Raw genomic sequence first — 11,812 nt, forward strand, 5'->3', positions numbered from 1 at the left:
CAGAACCACATGGGGACAACTTTCCTCCTACTATGCTGTATTTCTGTGTTTATGTCTTCATCCACTGCAAAGTGGTTTACAAGGGAGAGAGCAATATTTAGTCTTGTACAGGTGCATTTGCAGCCTCTGTTCCTTCATCATCTCTTGATGTAAACTGAGAATCGCTCTACTAAAATCAATTATGTCAGTTTTTCAACTCTAGGGAATTCAATACATAGTTGAAGATCTCACCTCTGAGCTCTCTCCTCCCTGAAGGTTTCACTGTTGCTTTGCTGAATGCCCATTCCTTAACAGCAGTTAACAGTAGCTGTGATAACAGCTGAGACTGATCCCATTGAGGCTGTACCCTGCAGTTATATGTCAGGGAGACAAGAATCCTCCACAGGTAGGGTGCCTTGTTATTTGCCGCTTTTGGGCATTGGGCCACAAAGCCACCCAAACAAATGGAGGAGAGTTCCAGAAGGCACCAGAAATGTACTGTCTGTTTAGCCAAAAAACACCATCAAGCACTGTGTATGAGAGTTAACAGGGGGTATTTACGAGGAACAAGAGCAGAAAGGGGGCTTTCCTTTTGATTGCAATAGGGGAGACAGTGCTTTGCAGCAGACTAATAAAATCACACTTGCTCTTAATTTCACAGAGGGCACACAAGTCCTTGCTTTGGCTATGTTAGCTTCCCAAGCCATTTGACTGCTCCCAGTGCCATTCCCAATGCCAGGACACCATTTCATCTCTTTCCAAACTCCACAACTTTAGGTAAAGAAGGGGCAATTGTACTCTTTCTGGTACCTGCTGCCAAGGTAGGCCCATTGAAAATGGTTACCAGCCAGCCTTCAAGCTGCCCTGTGATCTACCTAGGTGCCTGTCACCGCTCCATGAGTCAGGTGATGTGCTTATTGAGTGCTCCCTACCTACTTTTTTGGCTGTAAAAGGACAGTATTTGAAACATCTACCATTTTTTAGAGCCCCATTATAGGTTTTCCACAAAACTCAGCTTGGGTAATTGCCATCCAAATACCTCACTTTCCCATTCATCTACATCCTCCTTCTCACCACTGATGGATACATGTATGAAAAGCAAGCTACTCCATCTAAGTCTGTCAAATTGGCAATACATGGTTGAAAATCTTTAGGTTCAAGAGCAGAATTTGATCCTCCTGTTCTGCTTTGAGCTTCAAGAAACTCAGGAAGATTTGTTACTAGATTAATACTAAGAATGATAAAATAGTTCTGGGGCAGAAAGCAGAATTTTTGGTGAAAGCAGCTTTTCACATTCCCAGTGCTGTCTCCATTAGAAGCTTCCTTTTCCTGTGATCCTGTAATATTGATCCAACTATTCCCATCTCTTGTTTGCTTACATGTGGTAAATTACAGCCACTTCTGCTTTATTTGCAAAAATGTTTATAATTTTGTCTGCTATTCTGGCTGACAATCACATACTAAGCAGGAGTCTTCCATTGAAATATGTATGTTTCTCTCTGAATGCTGGCAAATCTTGGGTCTTTCCTTGACCTTCAGTGAAGTAAAAAAGGCATTATTTACTAGCTGAATTTAAAACATTTTCCTTCCTTCTTCTTCAGCAATTGTCATGGTCAGTACCAATAGTTTTTGACGATGGCATAAAAATGAAAACTGTTGCTGAAAAAGAACAATATACACTCTGGTACAAATGGAAATGAATCATGTCATGCATTTTCACATCTTTAATTGGTAATAGCAAACAAAAGTCATATTTCACTTCAGCTAGTGATAGTTGGGTTAACTATTTTTCCTATGAAGAGTGTACTGTTTGTATCTCTGTCAAAAATCAGCATGAGGAAGGGATGGTTGAATTCAATGGTAGGAGGAAGAGACACTGTCATTATTTCAGCAGCAGTTGCTGCTGCTGCCTCAGTACCTCTCTCATCAACATCCAGAGAAGCCTCATGAACAACCTAGGAAAAAAGAAAATACAGTCATTCTGGGCAGTCAACAGCCACCTGAAGGATGAATCAGCCTCCTTTTAAAGCAGCCCTACTTTGAGACATCTACTGAGGAGTGAGTAGAGGCAGAAGAGCTGTATTGTTGTAGTCATGGCTGCTTTAATGAGGACCAGGATGGAGCAACATAAATCCCCTAAAAAAAAAAGTCCAAAAGATTGGATGAAGGATGGAGGCTCCACCTGTTAGTGTTTGTCTGCACCTCCAAAACTGAGTCTCCAAGGTGGGGAGGACAGGCTGTGGTGTGCCTGGAAGCATTAGTGGTTCCCGTCAAGGAGCCAGGGGTTGATATTCCTCTCAAGTTTTAGTTACTGTCCAAAAAATCTTGGCCAATACCAGTCTTCGAAAAAACAGACATGCAGCAATCTAATCTGACCTCCAGTGTCACCAGGGACCAAACTCCTCTTGTAAGCTTGTGGGCTGAGGCCTAAGTGAGCCCTGTTGCAGGCAAGTTGGGAAGCTGGGAGCTGTATTTAGCTGGTGTTTCAGGATGCTGTCACTGAGGGGGTTTCCTCCGTGTTTGTGAAAGAAAGGGAGAGGGCCAACAGCCACAGACTTACTTTGGAAACCTTCAGCTCTGGGGTGCCAGTGATGCCAGAGAGATCTGCCTGGTTGGTGAACACATCCACAATTCCCATCTTCCTAAGGGTGTTACTTATTTCATAGCTCCCAGAAATAGAAAATTTGGGGAAGTAGAGATCCATAAAGCTGTTAGGTAGAAGAGAAACATAGTGGGTGGTGAGAAGGATTTTTCACCAATATAAATGATGGTGAGAAAGCTGTGCAATTCCCATGAGTGTCAAACCCCAGGGATTTGGACCCTGAATGTACAGTGGGCACTAATTCAATTGCTGTTGCTTTTCATGCTGATAGAAGCACTATCATTCTTAATCATAATAATAATAGTAATCATAATAGTATTTATCTGGTATTTTGCTTTAGGAAATCGGAGAGCACTCTGCTAAGTAGGACAGTAACAAGGCCCCTGCTTTACAGGCAGAGAAGATGAGGGCTGAGGTGATAGCTCATGTCGCCCAAGAAGGCGGAGAGCTGAAGTTAAGTCCTGACAAAGTCTGCTTGGGGAGAAGTGTGGCAAACCCCAGCACTTCAAAGCAAAGAAGTATTTTTGGCATAACTGTGGCATTCAGCATGGCTCAGGAAAGGTCTTGGCCCTGCTGTCTGCATTTTTGGATGCCATGTCCTCTAATTGGACATGGTCATGTCCTCCTGTGGACTGGCCATGATCAAGTTTGTCTTTGACTGTGAGCTGTTTGTAGACAGCTCCTGCTTAGTATGCTTTCTGCTGGATTTCTTTTCACGGACTGTTCAGGGATGCTCAGAGCATCCAAGTCACCTGCAGCAGTGATTACCCTTTAGGTAGTTCAAGTCTTTTGCTGTCTTGCCCAGAGGCAGCTTGTGTTGAATAGCAAAATAGACAGGATCCAAACTGCACTGCTGTAGCCTTTGTGTGATACTGCCCAGTGCATTAGAAGAGGATGGGACCTCTAGCACTGGCCTCAACAGTAGAACGGAAATTGCCGTTTGGTTTTCACAGTTTCTCCCATGCAGAACTTATTCCTGTGTTTATCTCGAATGAACGTGCACCACAAATTAATTTAGAGAAGGATTATCCTGGTATTGCAGCTGAGAATGACACATTTTTATTTTTGATATTTGAGGTATCACATTATTAGCTTATATCCAATTTGCTACCCATTATGTTTTTACTAACTGTGCTGGTATTTCTATGATGATGCACTGAGATACATGGGTGTGAACTGCACAGCCTTATTAGTTGTGAATCAGGGCAGAGCTTGGTAAATTAAGCATGTATTAACCTGATATTACTCATCTGCTGTTGCTAAGATCTCTTCTCTCCCAGACAAACAAGGTTGTAAAACATGTTAGCTGATGTTAGTGTCAATGGTTGAAGCTAACTGAACCTCATTAGATTTTTATAGTTTCAAAACAAAATGCCAGAAAATCGGGACATTCACAATTAATCACTTGCCCGTTCTAACAGCTGCTGAGTGATGCAAGGGTTTCTGTAAGGAAGATGTTTGTGTAGGATGTATTATGTATGGATGCAATAGTATGAACTGTAAAAGTTATGGTTCATTTGAGGTTTAGACATGGGTCTGAATCATGGTGTATCAGTGATATATGAGAGGTAAAACACATTAGTTGAAATCTTGGTATAGAAGATTTGCCTTAAAATTGCCACCATTCCACTGACTTGATGGAGTATTTTAGAAACACCAATCTAGGCTTGCTATTCGGAACTCCTGGAAGCCCATCAGGATAGTCTGGTTAAGAGAGCAGCAAATCACTCAAGCATCAACAAAAGAATAGTTAAATACAAACCAGCTGCAAGATTTTTACAGGTAGGGCACACAAGCCAAAAATAACCCACTCGCTTCCCAGAATCACCAAGTTCATAGTCTTTGCATTCCCAAAAGAGTAAAATACTATAAATATAGGTGCCACTGCAGCTGACTGGCAGGAGATTACCTCTGGAAGAGATGATCTGACCATTTCTGGATGGTTTCCTTGTCCAGAGTTTGCTCTAACTGCTTCATTTTCCCTTTTGCTGGCAGAACCAGAAATGCAGTAGCACTCCCATTATAATGCAGCCGTACCACAGTGCATGACAGCTCCTCATCAAAATAGAAGTCAAATCTGCCCGTTTGGTACATCATAGGGACTTTCACAGTAGTTTCAGCATCCACAAAGAACTCCCTTTCTTCGGTATGCTCTGGTTTAAAAGGCTTTTCCCAGTTGCCTGATACAAAGAAGGAGAATTTAACTGAATATCCCATGTTCTATCCCATCATAGATTAAATTTTATATAGCTCATAATAATATTCACCTATTCCTCCATGTGTTAAATGCAGAAGTTTCAAACATAACACTTTAAAATGTATATCACAGTAAGGCAAGAATCTTTTTACCTGGTCAAAAGAGTGCATTGGATTCCAGTTTCACTTTATGTTTCAGGTGCCAGTAATGAAATAATTAGGCATTTTCTTTGTGTCTACCACTGCTTTTCTGTTCAGGTGATCTAAGTGGTCTTTCTGTAAACATAATCTATGTACTCATATACTGCATGCATTTAATTTCTATCGACTTTAACAATAAGCCTCAATTTGTAGATGTGTTATATCAGGCTTAAGAGCACATCATCTAACCCACATTAGAAATGCACAGTGTTTCCACTTTATTCCTTAAAATGTTCTTCCCTATTCATTACCAGCTTTTTCCATATATAAATATTAGTGTATATATAAAGGACTCTGACAGGGGAAAAAAAGGAGTAGGTAGTAAATTAGGCCATTGAATCATGCATACTTTTAAAAAGAGGTATTAAAAAGATCAGGTCATGTATGACTCTCAGTGCCTTTACTGAAAATTAGAAGAAATAGGGCAATAGGAGTTAGGGTTAAACCCAGGAACACGCGCTCAAGCTGAACACACGGGCAGCTGTGGCTCGGAGCAGAGGTCCTGGAGCTGTCACAAAGACAACCAAGCCTGTGTGGCCCACAGCTCCCTCCCCATGCCAAGCAGGATCCTGCCACCTCTCCACCGCCTCCACTATGCCATGAGGGGATCTTCTGGCCCAGCAAAGATCATTTGAAATTCTCCCCAGACCAGCTTTGAAATGAGGCAGCTGACATTAGGGCTGTTGGTAAGAATGAATCATGTGAATGCGAACCCTGGAGTGCTTACCTTTAAAGAAAACAAAGCTAGCCAGAAGCATTACAGTCTGTGGATCCATGTCCTTGACCAAATTAGTAATTTTGCCGTGTGTCTTCCTCTCTATATAATCATTGATCTGCTTTTCAGCTTCCGAGGGATTGTTAAAGTCAGTGGTAAAAGCCTCCAGCTGATACAGAGCTTTGGCATCATCTAAAAACTTTTTTAGAGGTTTCAGCTTCTCTGTTACAAAGATGGCATTCCCCATGTTGAGCTGGACCCCACCCTCAGGATGGCTCAGCATATGAATTAGGTTGTGGAAGCCTTCATGTATCTCTTTCTCCTGAATCTCTGTAAGGTTAAAGGCAAGTCCTTCCAGGATCTGGGTCTGAGTGGCTGATTTAGCCCCTAGGGCCAGCATTGCAAAGGCACTGGAGATGCTTACAGGAGAGAAGAAAATGTTCTTATTAGGTGCCTCCAGTGTAACCTCTTTAAAAAACTGGAATGCAAAGTCAGCATTATTTGGCACAAGTTTGAGGCAAGCAATTGCTTCACCTCCATGATGCATGTGGTGTTCAGGATCGTTTGGATCATGTCCATTGTGGTGACTGGGTGGGAGCTGACTATAGGCAACAGCATGAAACCCAGCCAGTAGTAAACTTAGGTAGAATGAGTTCTTCATCTTCTTGTATTAAAATCCTATGAAAAAAAAGGAGAAGATATTTCTAAGGTAAGTAAATTAATTAGGTAGAAATAGTTATTCTGTCATTACCACTGAATAAAAAATTGTATCTCTTTCTTTTGTCCTCAGTTTCCATGTTCTCCAATTCTTGCCAGATTTTTTTTTTTATTATTTTCCCAGGCCTCTGGGCAAGTCTCTGCCAACTCTTTCTGCCACCCTCACCCTAAATACCTGCAAAGGCAAAATTCAGCATGGATCAGTTGAATACACAGCACCCTCAGCAGGCTGAAGAATGGAGCATATCCCACCAGAAAACACACCATGGATAATCACTAGAAGACTGCAGTACCACTGTGCTTTTGACACTAATGGTCTAAATAATTTCTGGAAAGCTCATCACAGAAGAAGTCTGGATGTTCTATGAGTAAAAGGAGAAAGAGGAAATTCATGCAAGTGAGTAGCAATTAGTAGCTACATACAAACAGCATTTGAGCAAACAGGCAGGAAGGATATCTTTAAATAAAATTTTGGTCGGATTGATAATGCACCCTATTTCAAGAAAGGACAAATTAGTAGTTGCTGTTCTTCAGTAGCAACCAAATATAAACCCCTACCTCTCTAAGGAACAGGTGTTTGGGTTTTTTTCCAGAATAGAAATAATGTAATGCTTTAAATAAGAACCTGAAACAAAGTGCTGTCTTTTCATAGACCAACAAAATCATTTGAGTGGGTTCATTTTCAGCTCACCAGAAGCAGTCAATATCATTAACAAAGAACAAGGCCTTATTTTTATCAGATGCTCTACTGGTAGAAGGGTAATATGTTTATCAATGTGTTACACTTGGCTGTCATAGCTACATTTCATTGCAGAGCTGATACCCTGCACTGTATAAGCTCTTACAAAGGAACTTTGGAAATAGGAATATGATTGTCCCAACAGACCTCATTTCAGAGTAGGAATGTAGGGCAAAGAAATGGTGAAAACGTTGCAAAGGATTTGGGGAGATAATGAGCCATATTTGCTAAAATTGTGCAAGGAGAGATATATTACAGCAATAGCACCTTTCATCTCTGGCATGATTCAACTTGAGAGACTTTCTGTTGTCAGAAAGTGCTATGCTTACAGTCTAGCTTTATCTATAACATCAGAGGGAGAAAATTATATTTGTAGTTGAATATCCACTTACAGTTAGACTTATAAGAATAACAAAACATTTTCAAGCTATAATCAAATATTCAAACATTTACATGTTTGTTATAAGTAATTCTAAAAAACAGGCCTATTTGCAATAACACCTACAGTGCTACTGACAAGTGTAAGAACTATAAGGGTTCTTGGTAACTTCATTTTCAATTACTGTACAAGGTAGTTTTAAATTATAGTTTGGTCTCCCCTGACTTTGACATTGAAATGATACTTCTCAATATATCCAGTTACTTGTAACTCAGCATAAGAGGTCCAGTTCTGAATATTTAAAACCGCTATCAGTGAGCCAATATATTAGTCAGACTTTGAAAAGAAATCAGCTCCCAGACAAAAGCATCAGAGCCAAGCTTAATCTATTTCCACATATCCAGCAGGCTGGTTCAGAACTTGTCTCTGGTTAAATTATTTACTATGAACTATTTACTCAGCTGCAGTCATAATTTATGAAGAATAACATGAATACCAAAAATTGAAACATTTTATTTTAAACATAAGTTTCTACCTGTTCCCTATCTCATCACATTCAATATTTATTACAAAATATAGCAGATAGATGGGCTTTTCTATGTACACCTAAAAATGCCAATTTCTGTTTATTTGGAATGCAGAGTAGACAGGGTATTTAACTGACTTGACCTCAAAACTGTGGCTAGTGGATATAGCATGGGTTTGCTGTAAGGGTTCTCTAAAAAATTGGTTACCATTTTCTGAAGGGTATTTTCCCTATCCTGATATTTTTTCTCTATGTAGTTATGACATGTTCACATTTTGTGGTTAGTTTATGTACTTTCATGGAATTAATTTCCTTTTATTACAGCTCTGAATTCACAGATAATTAAATACAATCTGAATCTGAATCATCCATCTGTTACTCAGTACTGGCCAATCACAAACAGTCAAGAATCATGAGTCAGCCCTCACAAAAATCTTGATAATGTTTGGTTTTAAAAGCATAAGATTACAAGAGACTTGGCAGCTGCAGTTTGTAGAGGTCTTTTTTTGTTGTTTAAGCCTTGAAGATACAAATGGCCCACTCCATTAGTCCCTTCTTTGAAACATAAAGGTACTTTTATAATAAAATTTCCATCATCTAAGCCTTCATAATATCATTGGGGATTGTAACTTCATACTCAATACTTCATACTCGATACTTAGTATTTAATATGATATTATTGTGGCTTCTAGGTTAACAAGTGATCAACCAGTGACAAACTGACAACAGAGACCCTTTCAGCATAAAACAGAAGCTGCAGATTCTCACGTGGCCTTAATGATTGAGGGATTTTCCTACGAAGCATACTTGCTAATGATTTATTAAAATGCAAAGAACTGAGAACACGAGCTATAAAGCTCTTAAGAAATTTCCTGAAGGAGCTAAGTTTGCAGAAAGCTCCCTATTTTAAGACCTTCACTCATATAATCTCCAGAAAAAACAGTTAGTCCATCAACATGGCAGTAGAAGTGAAAAGCACTTCAATTCGAAATCCAAATCTACACTGACTTGTTGAATAACCTGGAAAAAACACATTTACCTCTGCCTCTTCTCTTTGTGTGTGTTAAAATAACAATACATTTGTGGTATTCAAGAATATCTTGCTTAAAAAAGAGCTTTCAATCGAACCAGATTATGACACAAGCGCATGCCAACGCTAGGAGGACAGTGTTTTCAGCAATTTATCTGTAGTAGACTTGGTGATAACACTTGCTGAGTATATTACCTCTTCCCTCTCACAGGATCTTCCCTACCATGCAACTCAGCAAGAAAATGGAGAACACTGGGATTAGCTGAAGCTACCCTAGAATAATTCCACCAGAAAACCTGGAAGTGAGCTGGACTGAGTTTTCTGACTGACAGAACTTGCTTCTTTGTGGATATAGCTAATTTATCCGTTTGGGGGCTGATTTTATCTCTATGATTTGGAGAGACAATTTTGAAGGCAACTTTCTGCCTTTAGAGTCCCACGTAATATTCCAGTAGATGAATATTCATCCCATACTTCTCCCATACTCCTGATAATCTCATTTCAGTCAACATGAAAACTTGCATTACTCAAAGACATATGCAGGCATGAAATAGAAAAGCTGTTTGCTCGCCAGATGGTGCTGCTACCCTCCTAATTGTTTCTGAATGAGGAAATCTGAGAAATTTGTTTCCTGAAAGCTGCACTATGGGAGCACCAGGCATATCAAGACACAGCACCACCACTACCACCATCAGTGGGGTCTGCTGAACTAATATCAGCTACTCAGAAACATATAAAAAAAATCACCCAAGCATACAAAAAAAAAACCACAAAAGAAAGACTTGACTAGCCATATTTGTGTGTGAGAACATGACCTCAGGATCCTGCTGTAGGACTAGCTACTCAAACAGCACAACAAACTCATCTGTTTTCCTGGCTGGCCAGAAAGCTCTCTGCATACTTCATTATATGCACCTGGACGTGATCAGGGCCTTTTCCAGACTGATCATCTAGACATTTACTTCTCTTGTCATTCAGAGTTTTGATGCCTCTATGCCTGAGGCCCCTAAAAGGTTGAAAACACAAGCCAAGGGCATTGGATTCTTCACAGAAGCTAACCACTGTATTTATTTAAAGGAATTAAAAGTAATTCCTTTCACAGCAGAAACTTGGAAGCCAAGTTTACATTATCCTCTAGAAATGTATGTGACTATTCACAGAGCTGTTTTCTGTTTCTTCTATCTTCTGTAAGCCAGTTTAGCATTGTGGAGCTCATCCAGAGAGTGGCATCACCCACTTCTAGGCCTCCTTTTACCTGGAAACAGGTGAACATGAGCTCTCACTGTTCTACCAGGCCACCATGTGTATTTACTGTTGAACCTGAGTTACTGCACACACTCAGAGATGAAGCATTACTGAGGCCAGAGGATGAAAAAGTAGATAAAAAAGAATGAGTGCAGTGGTTAGGGAAGTCAGGTGAGACAGCAGAGATTTTCTTCTCTCTGCAAGAACAGATCAGACCATGTTCCCAGTTTCTACTTTCCAGTGTACACCTGACCACAGCCCATTCTCTGGTTCATTGAGCGTGTTGACCTCACTGTGATCTTCACTCCCCTGAGCACGTGAAATTCACCGTTTTCTCTCCTTCCCTCTCAACAGTCCTGTAATCTGATGATTAGTGCAATAATGTCTCGTCTGAAAGGGAAGCAGATAATAGATATACCACTCCCTAAGCAAGGTATTTCTTGTAGACCTTCAATACAAAAATCAGCAGAATTACTTAAAAAGAATCACTAATACATTAAAAAAAAAAAAAAGCTCTAATCACCCATCCTCAGGCTTTTATTGTAGCAGAGCCTATTTCTTCTAGCAGGGGGTACATCAGGGAAAGTCCCACTTTTAGGATTTCTTGAGTCCAGAGATCACCTTGCTGTCCTGCAAGGCAACTAGATACCCTGCTCTGGTTTTTAGATTTTTACTCCTTCTGTCAGCCACCTGACAAAGTGTAGGCAACTCATTGCCTCAGTTGTGATGCCTATGTCCTTTATATCCAGTTGACCCAATAAAAGCCTCTTTATCTAGGACAGATTTCAATTTAAGATGAAAAGATTTAAAATCAACTGCCTGCAACAAGAGGAGACACTTCTGAAGTCTCTATAGGAAGCAAAAAATCACTACTTACAGCAGCTTCAAAGGATTCTGCTGTCTTCACCAGGACTATCCCACAGCTCCCTCTCTTATTTATACTGTTAAATAGCATTATGAAAGCAAAGCGTTCTCTAGAAAACATTAACCAGGGCAGACAAGTGTTACTACTTTAGGAATGGTGCAGAGTAAACAGTGAAGACAATTTTTGGGGGCAGGCACCTGATTTTTGCTGTATATGCATGGCCAAACCCTGCCTTTGCTTTGAACAGTCATGAGAGTCGTCCTGCATTTCTACACATCCTCCTGCTGGGAATCCAGATACTACTCACTCTACCAAATACTTCACATGCATCATTAACTTCTGTAAACTGCATGAGTTCATATAGTAGAAGTACTGAAGTGAGTAAAATTAAACATATATATAATACTAGACAGGAGCCTAAGGAAAAGAAAGCTGGATGAATGTTGCAGCCAGATCTCAAGTTAGTATTTTGCTCAGAAATATTTTACTTCCTCTACACCAGACTTTTAATTGCTTTTCTTTGGCATATTTGTTTAAAATGATACACTATTTCTTAATTATCTACACTGCCATTAATAAGGGCCAATTTCTGGGGACATCTCTAATAGTTATATTAAA

The 11,812-nt window shown here is 40.0% G+C and overlaps 1 protein-coding gene across 5 annotated transcripts; it reads right to left on the bottom strand.

Annotated features, from left to right (window-relative positions):
* Positions 1-1,680: 1,680 nt before the first annotated feature.
* On the bottom strand, positions 1,681-11,313 carry LOC116788562 (alpha-1-antiproteinase 2-like). 5 transcript variants are annotated; one of them, XM_032691514.1, is made up of 6 exons: positions 11,207-11,267; positions 10,618-10,719; positions 5,706-6,371; positions 4,491-4,761; positions 2,540-2,687; positions 1,681-1,934 (listed from the first exon to the last, which is right to left on the bottom strand). In XM_032691514.1, exons 3-6 carry the CDS (start codon positions 6,352-6,354, stop codon positions 1,740-1,742), a joined length of 1,263 nt encoding a protein of 420 aa, XP_032547405.1. In that variant the 5' UTR covers positions 6,355-6,371; positions 10,618-10,719; positions 11,207-11,267; the 3' UTR covers positions 1,681-1,739. The 5 variants fall into 5 exon arrangements, with proteins under 5 accessions (XP_032547405.1, XP_032547408.1, XP_032547406.1 ...); XM_032691517.1 differs by having other exon boundaries at positions 10,639-10,719; positions 11,207-11,249; XM_032691515.1 differs by lacking the exon at positions 10,618-10,719 and having other exon boundaries at positions 11,207-11,313.
* Between the last annotated feature and the right edge of the window lie 499 nt (positions 11,314-11,812).

The sequence above is a fragment of the Chiroxiphia lanceolata genome, chromosome 6 (genome assembly GCF_009829145.1).
Source record: "Chiroxiphia lanceolata isolate bChiLan1 chromosome 6, bChiLan1.pri, whole genome shotgun sequence".
NCBI lineage: Eukaryota > Metazoa > Chordata > Aves > Passeriformes > Pipridae > Chiroxiphia > Chiroxiphia lanceolata.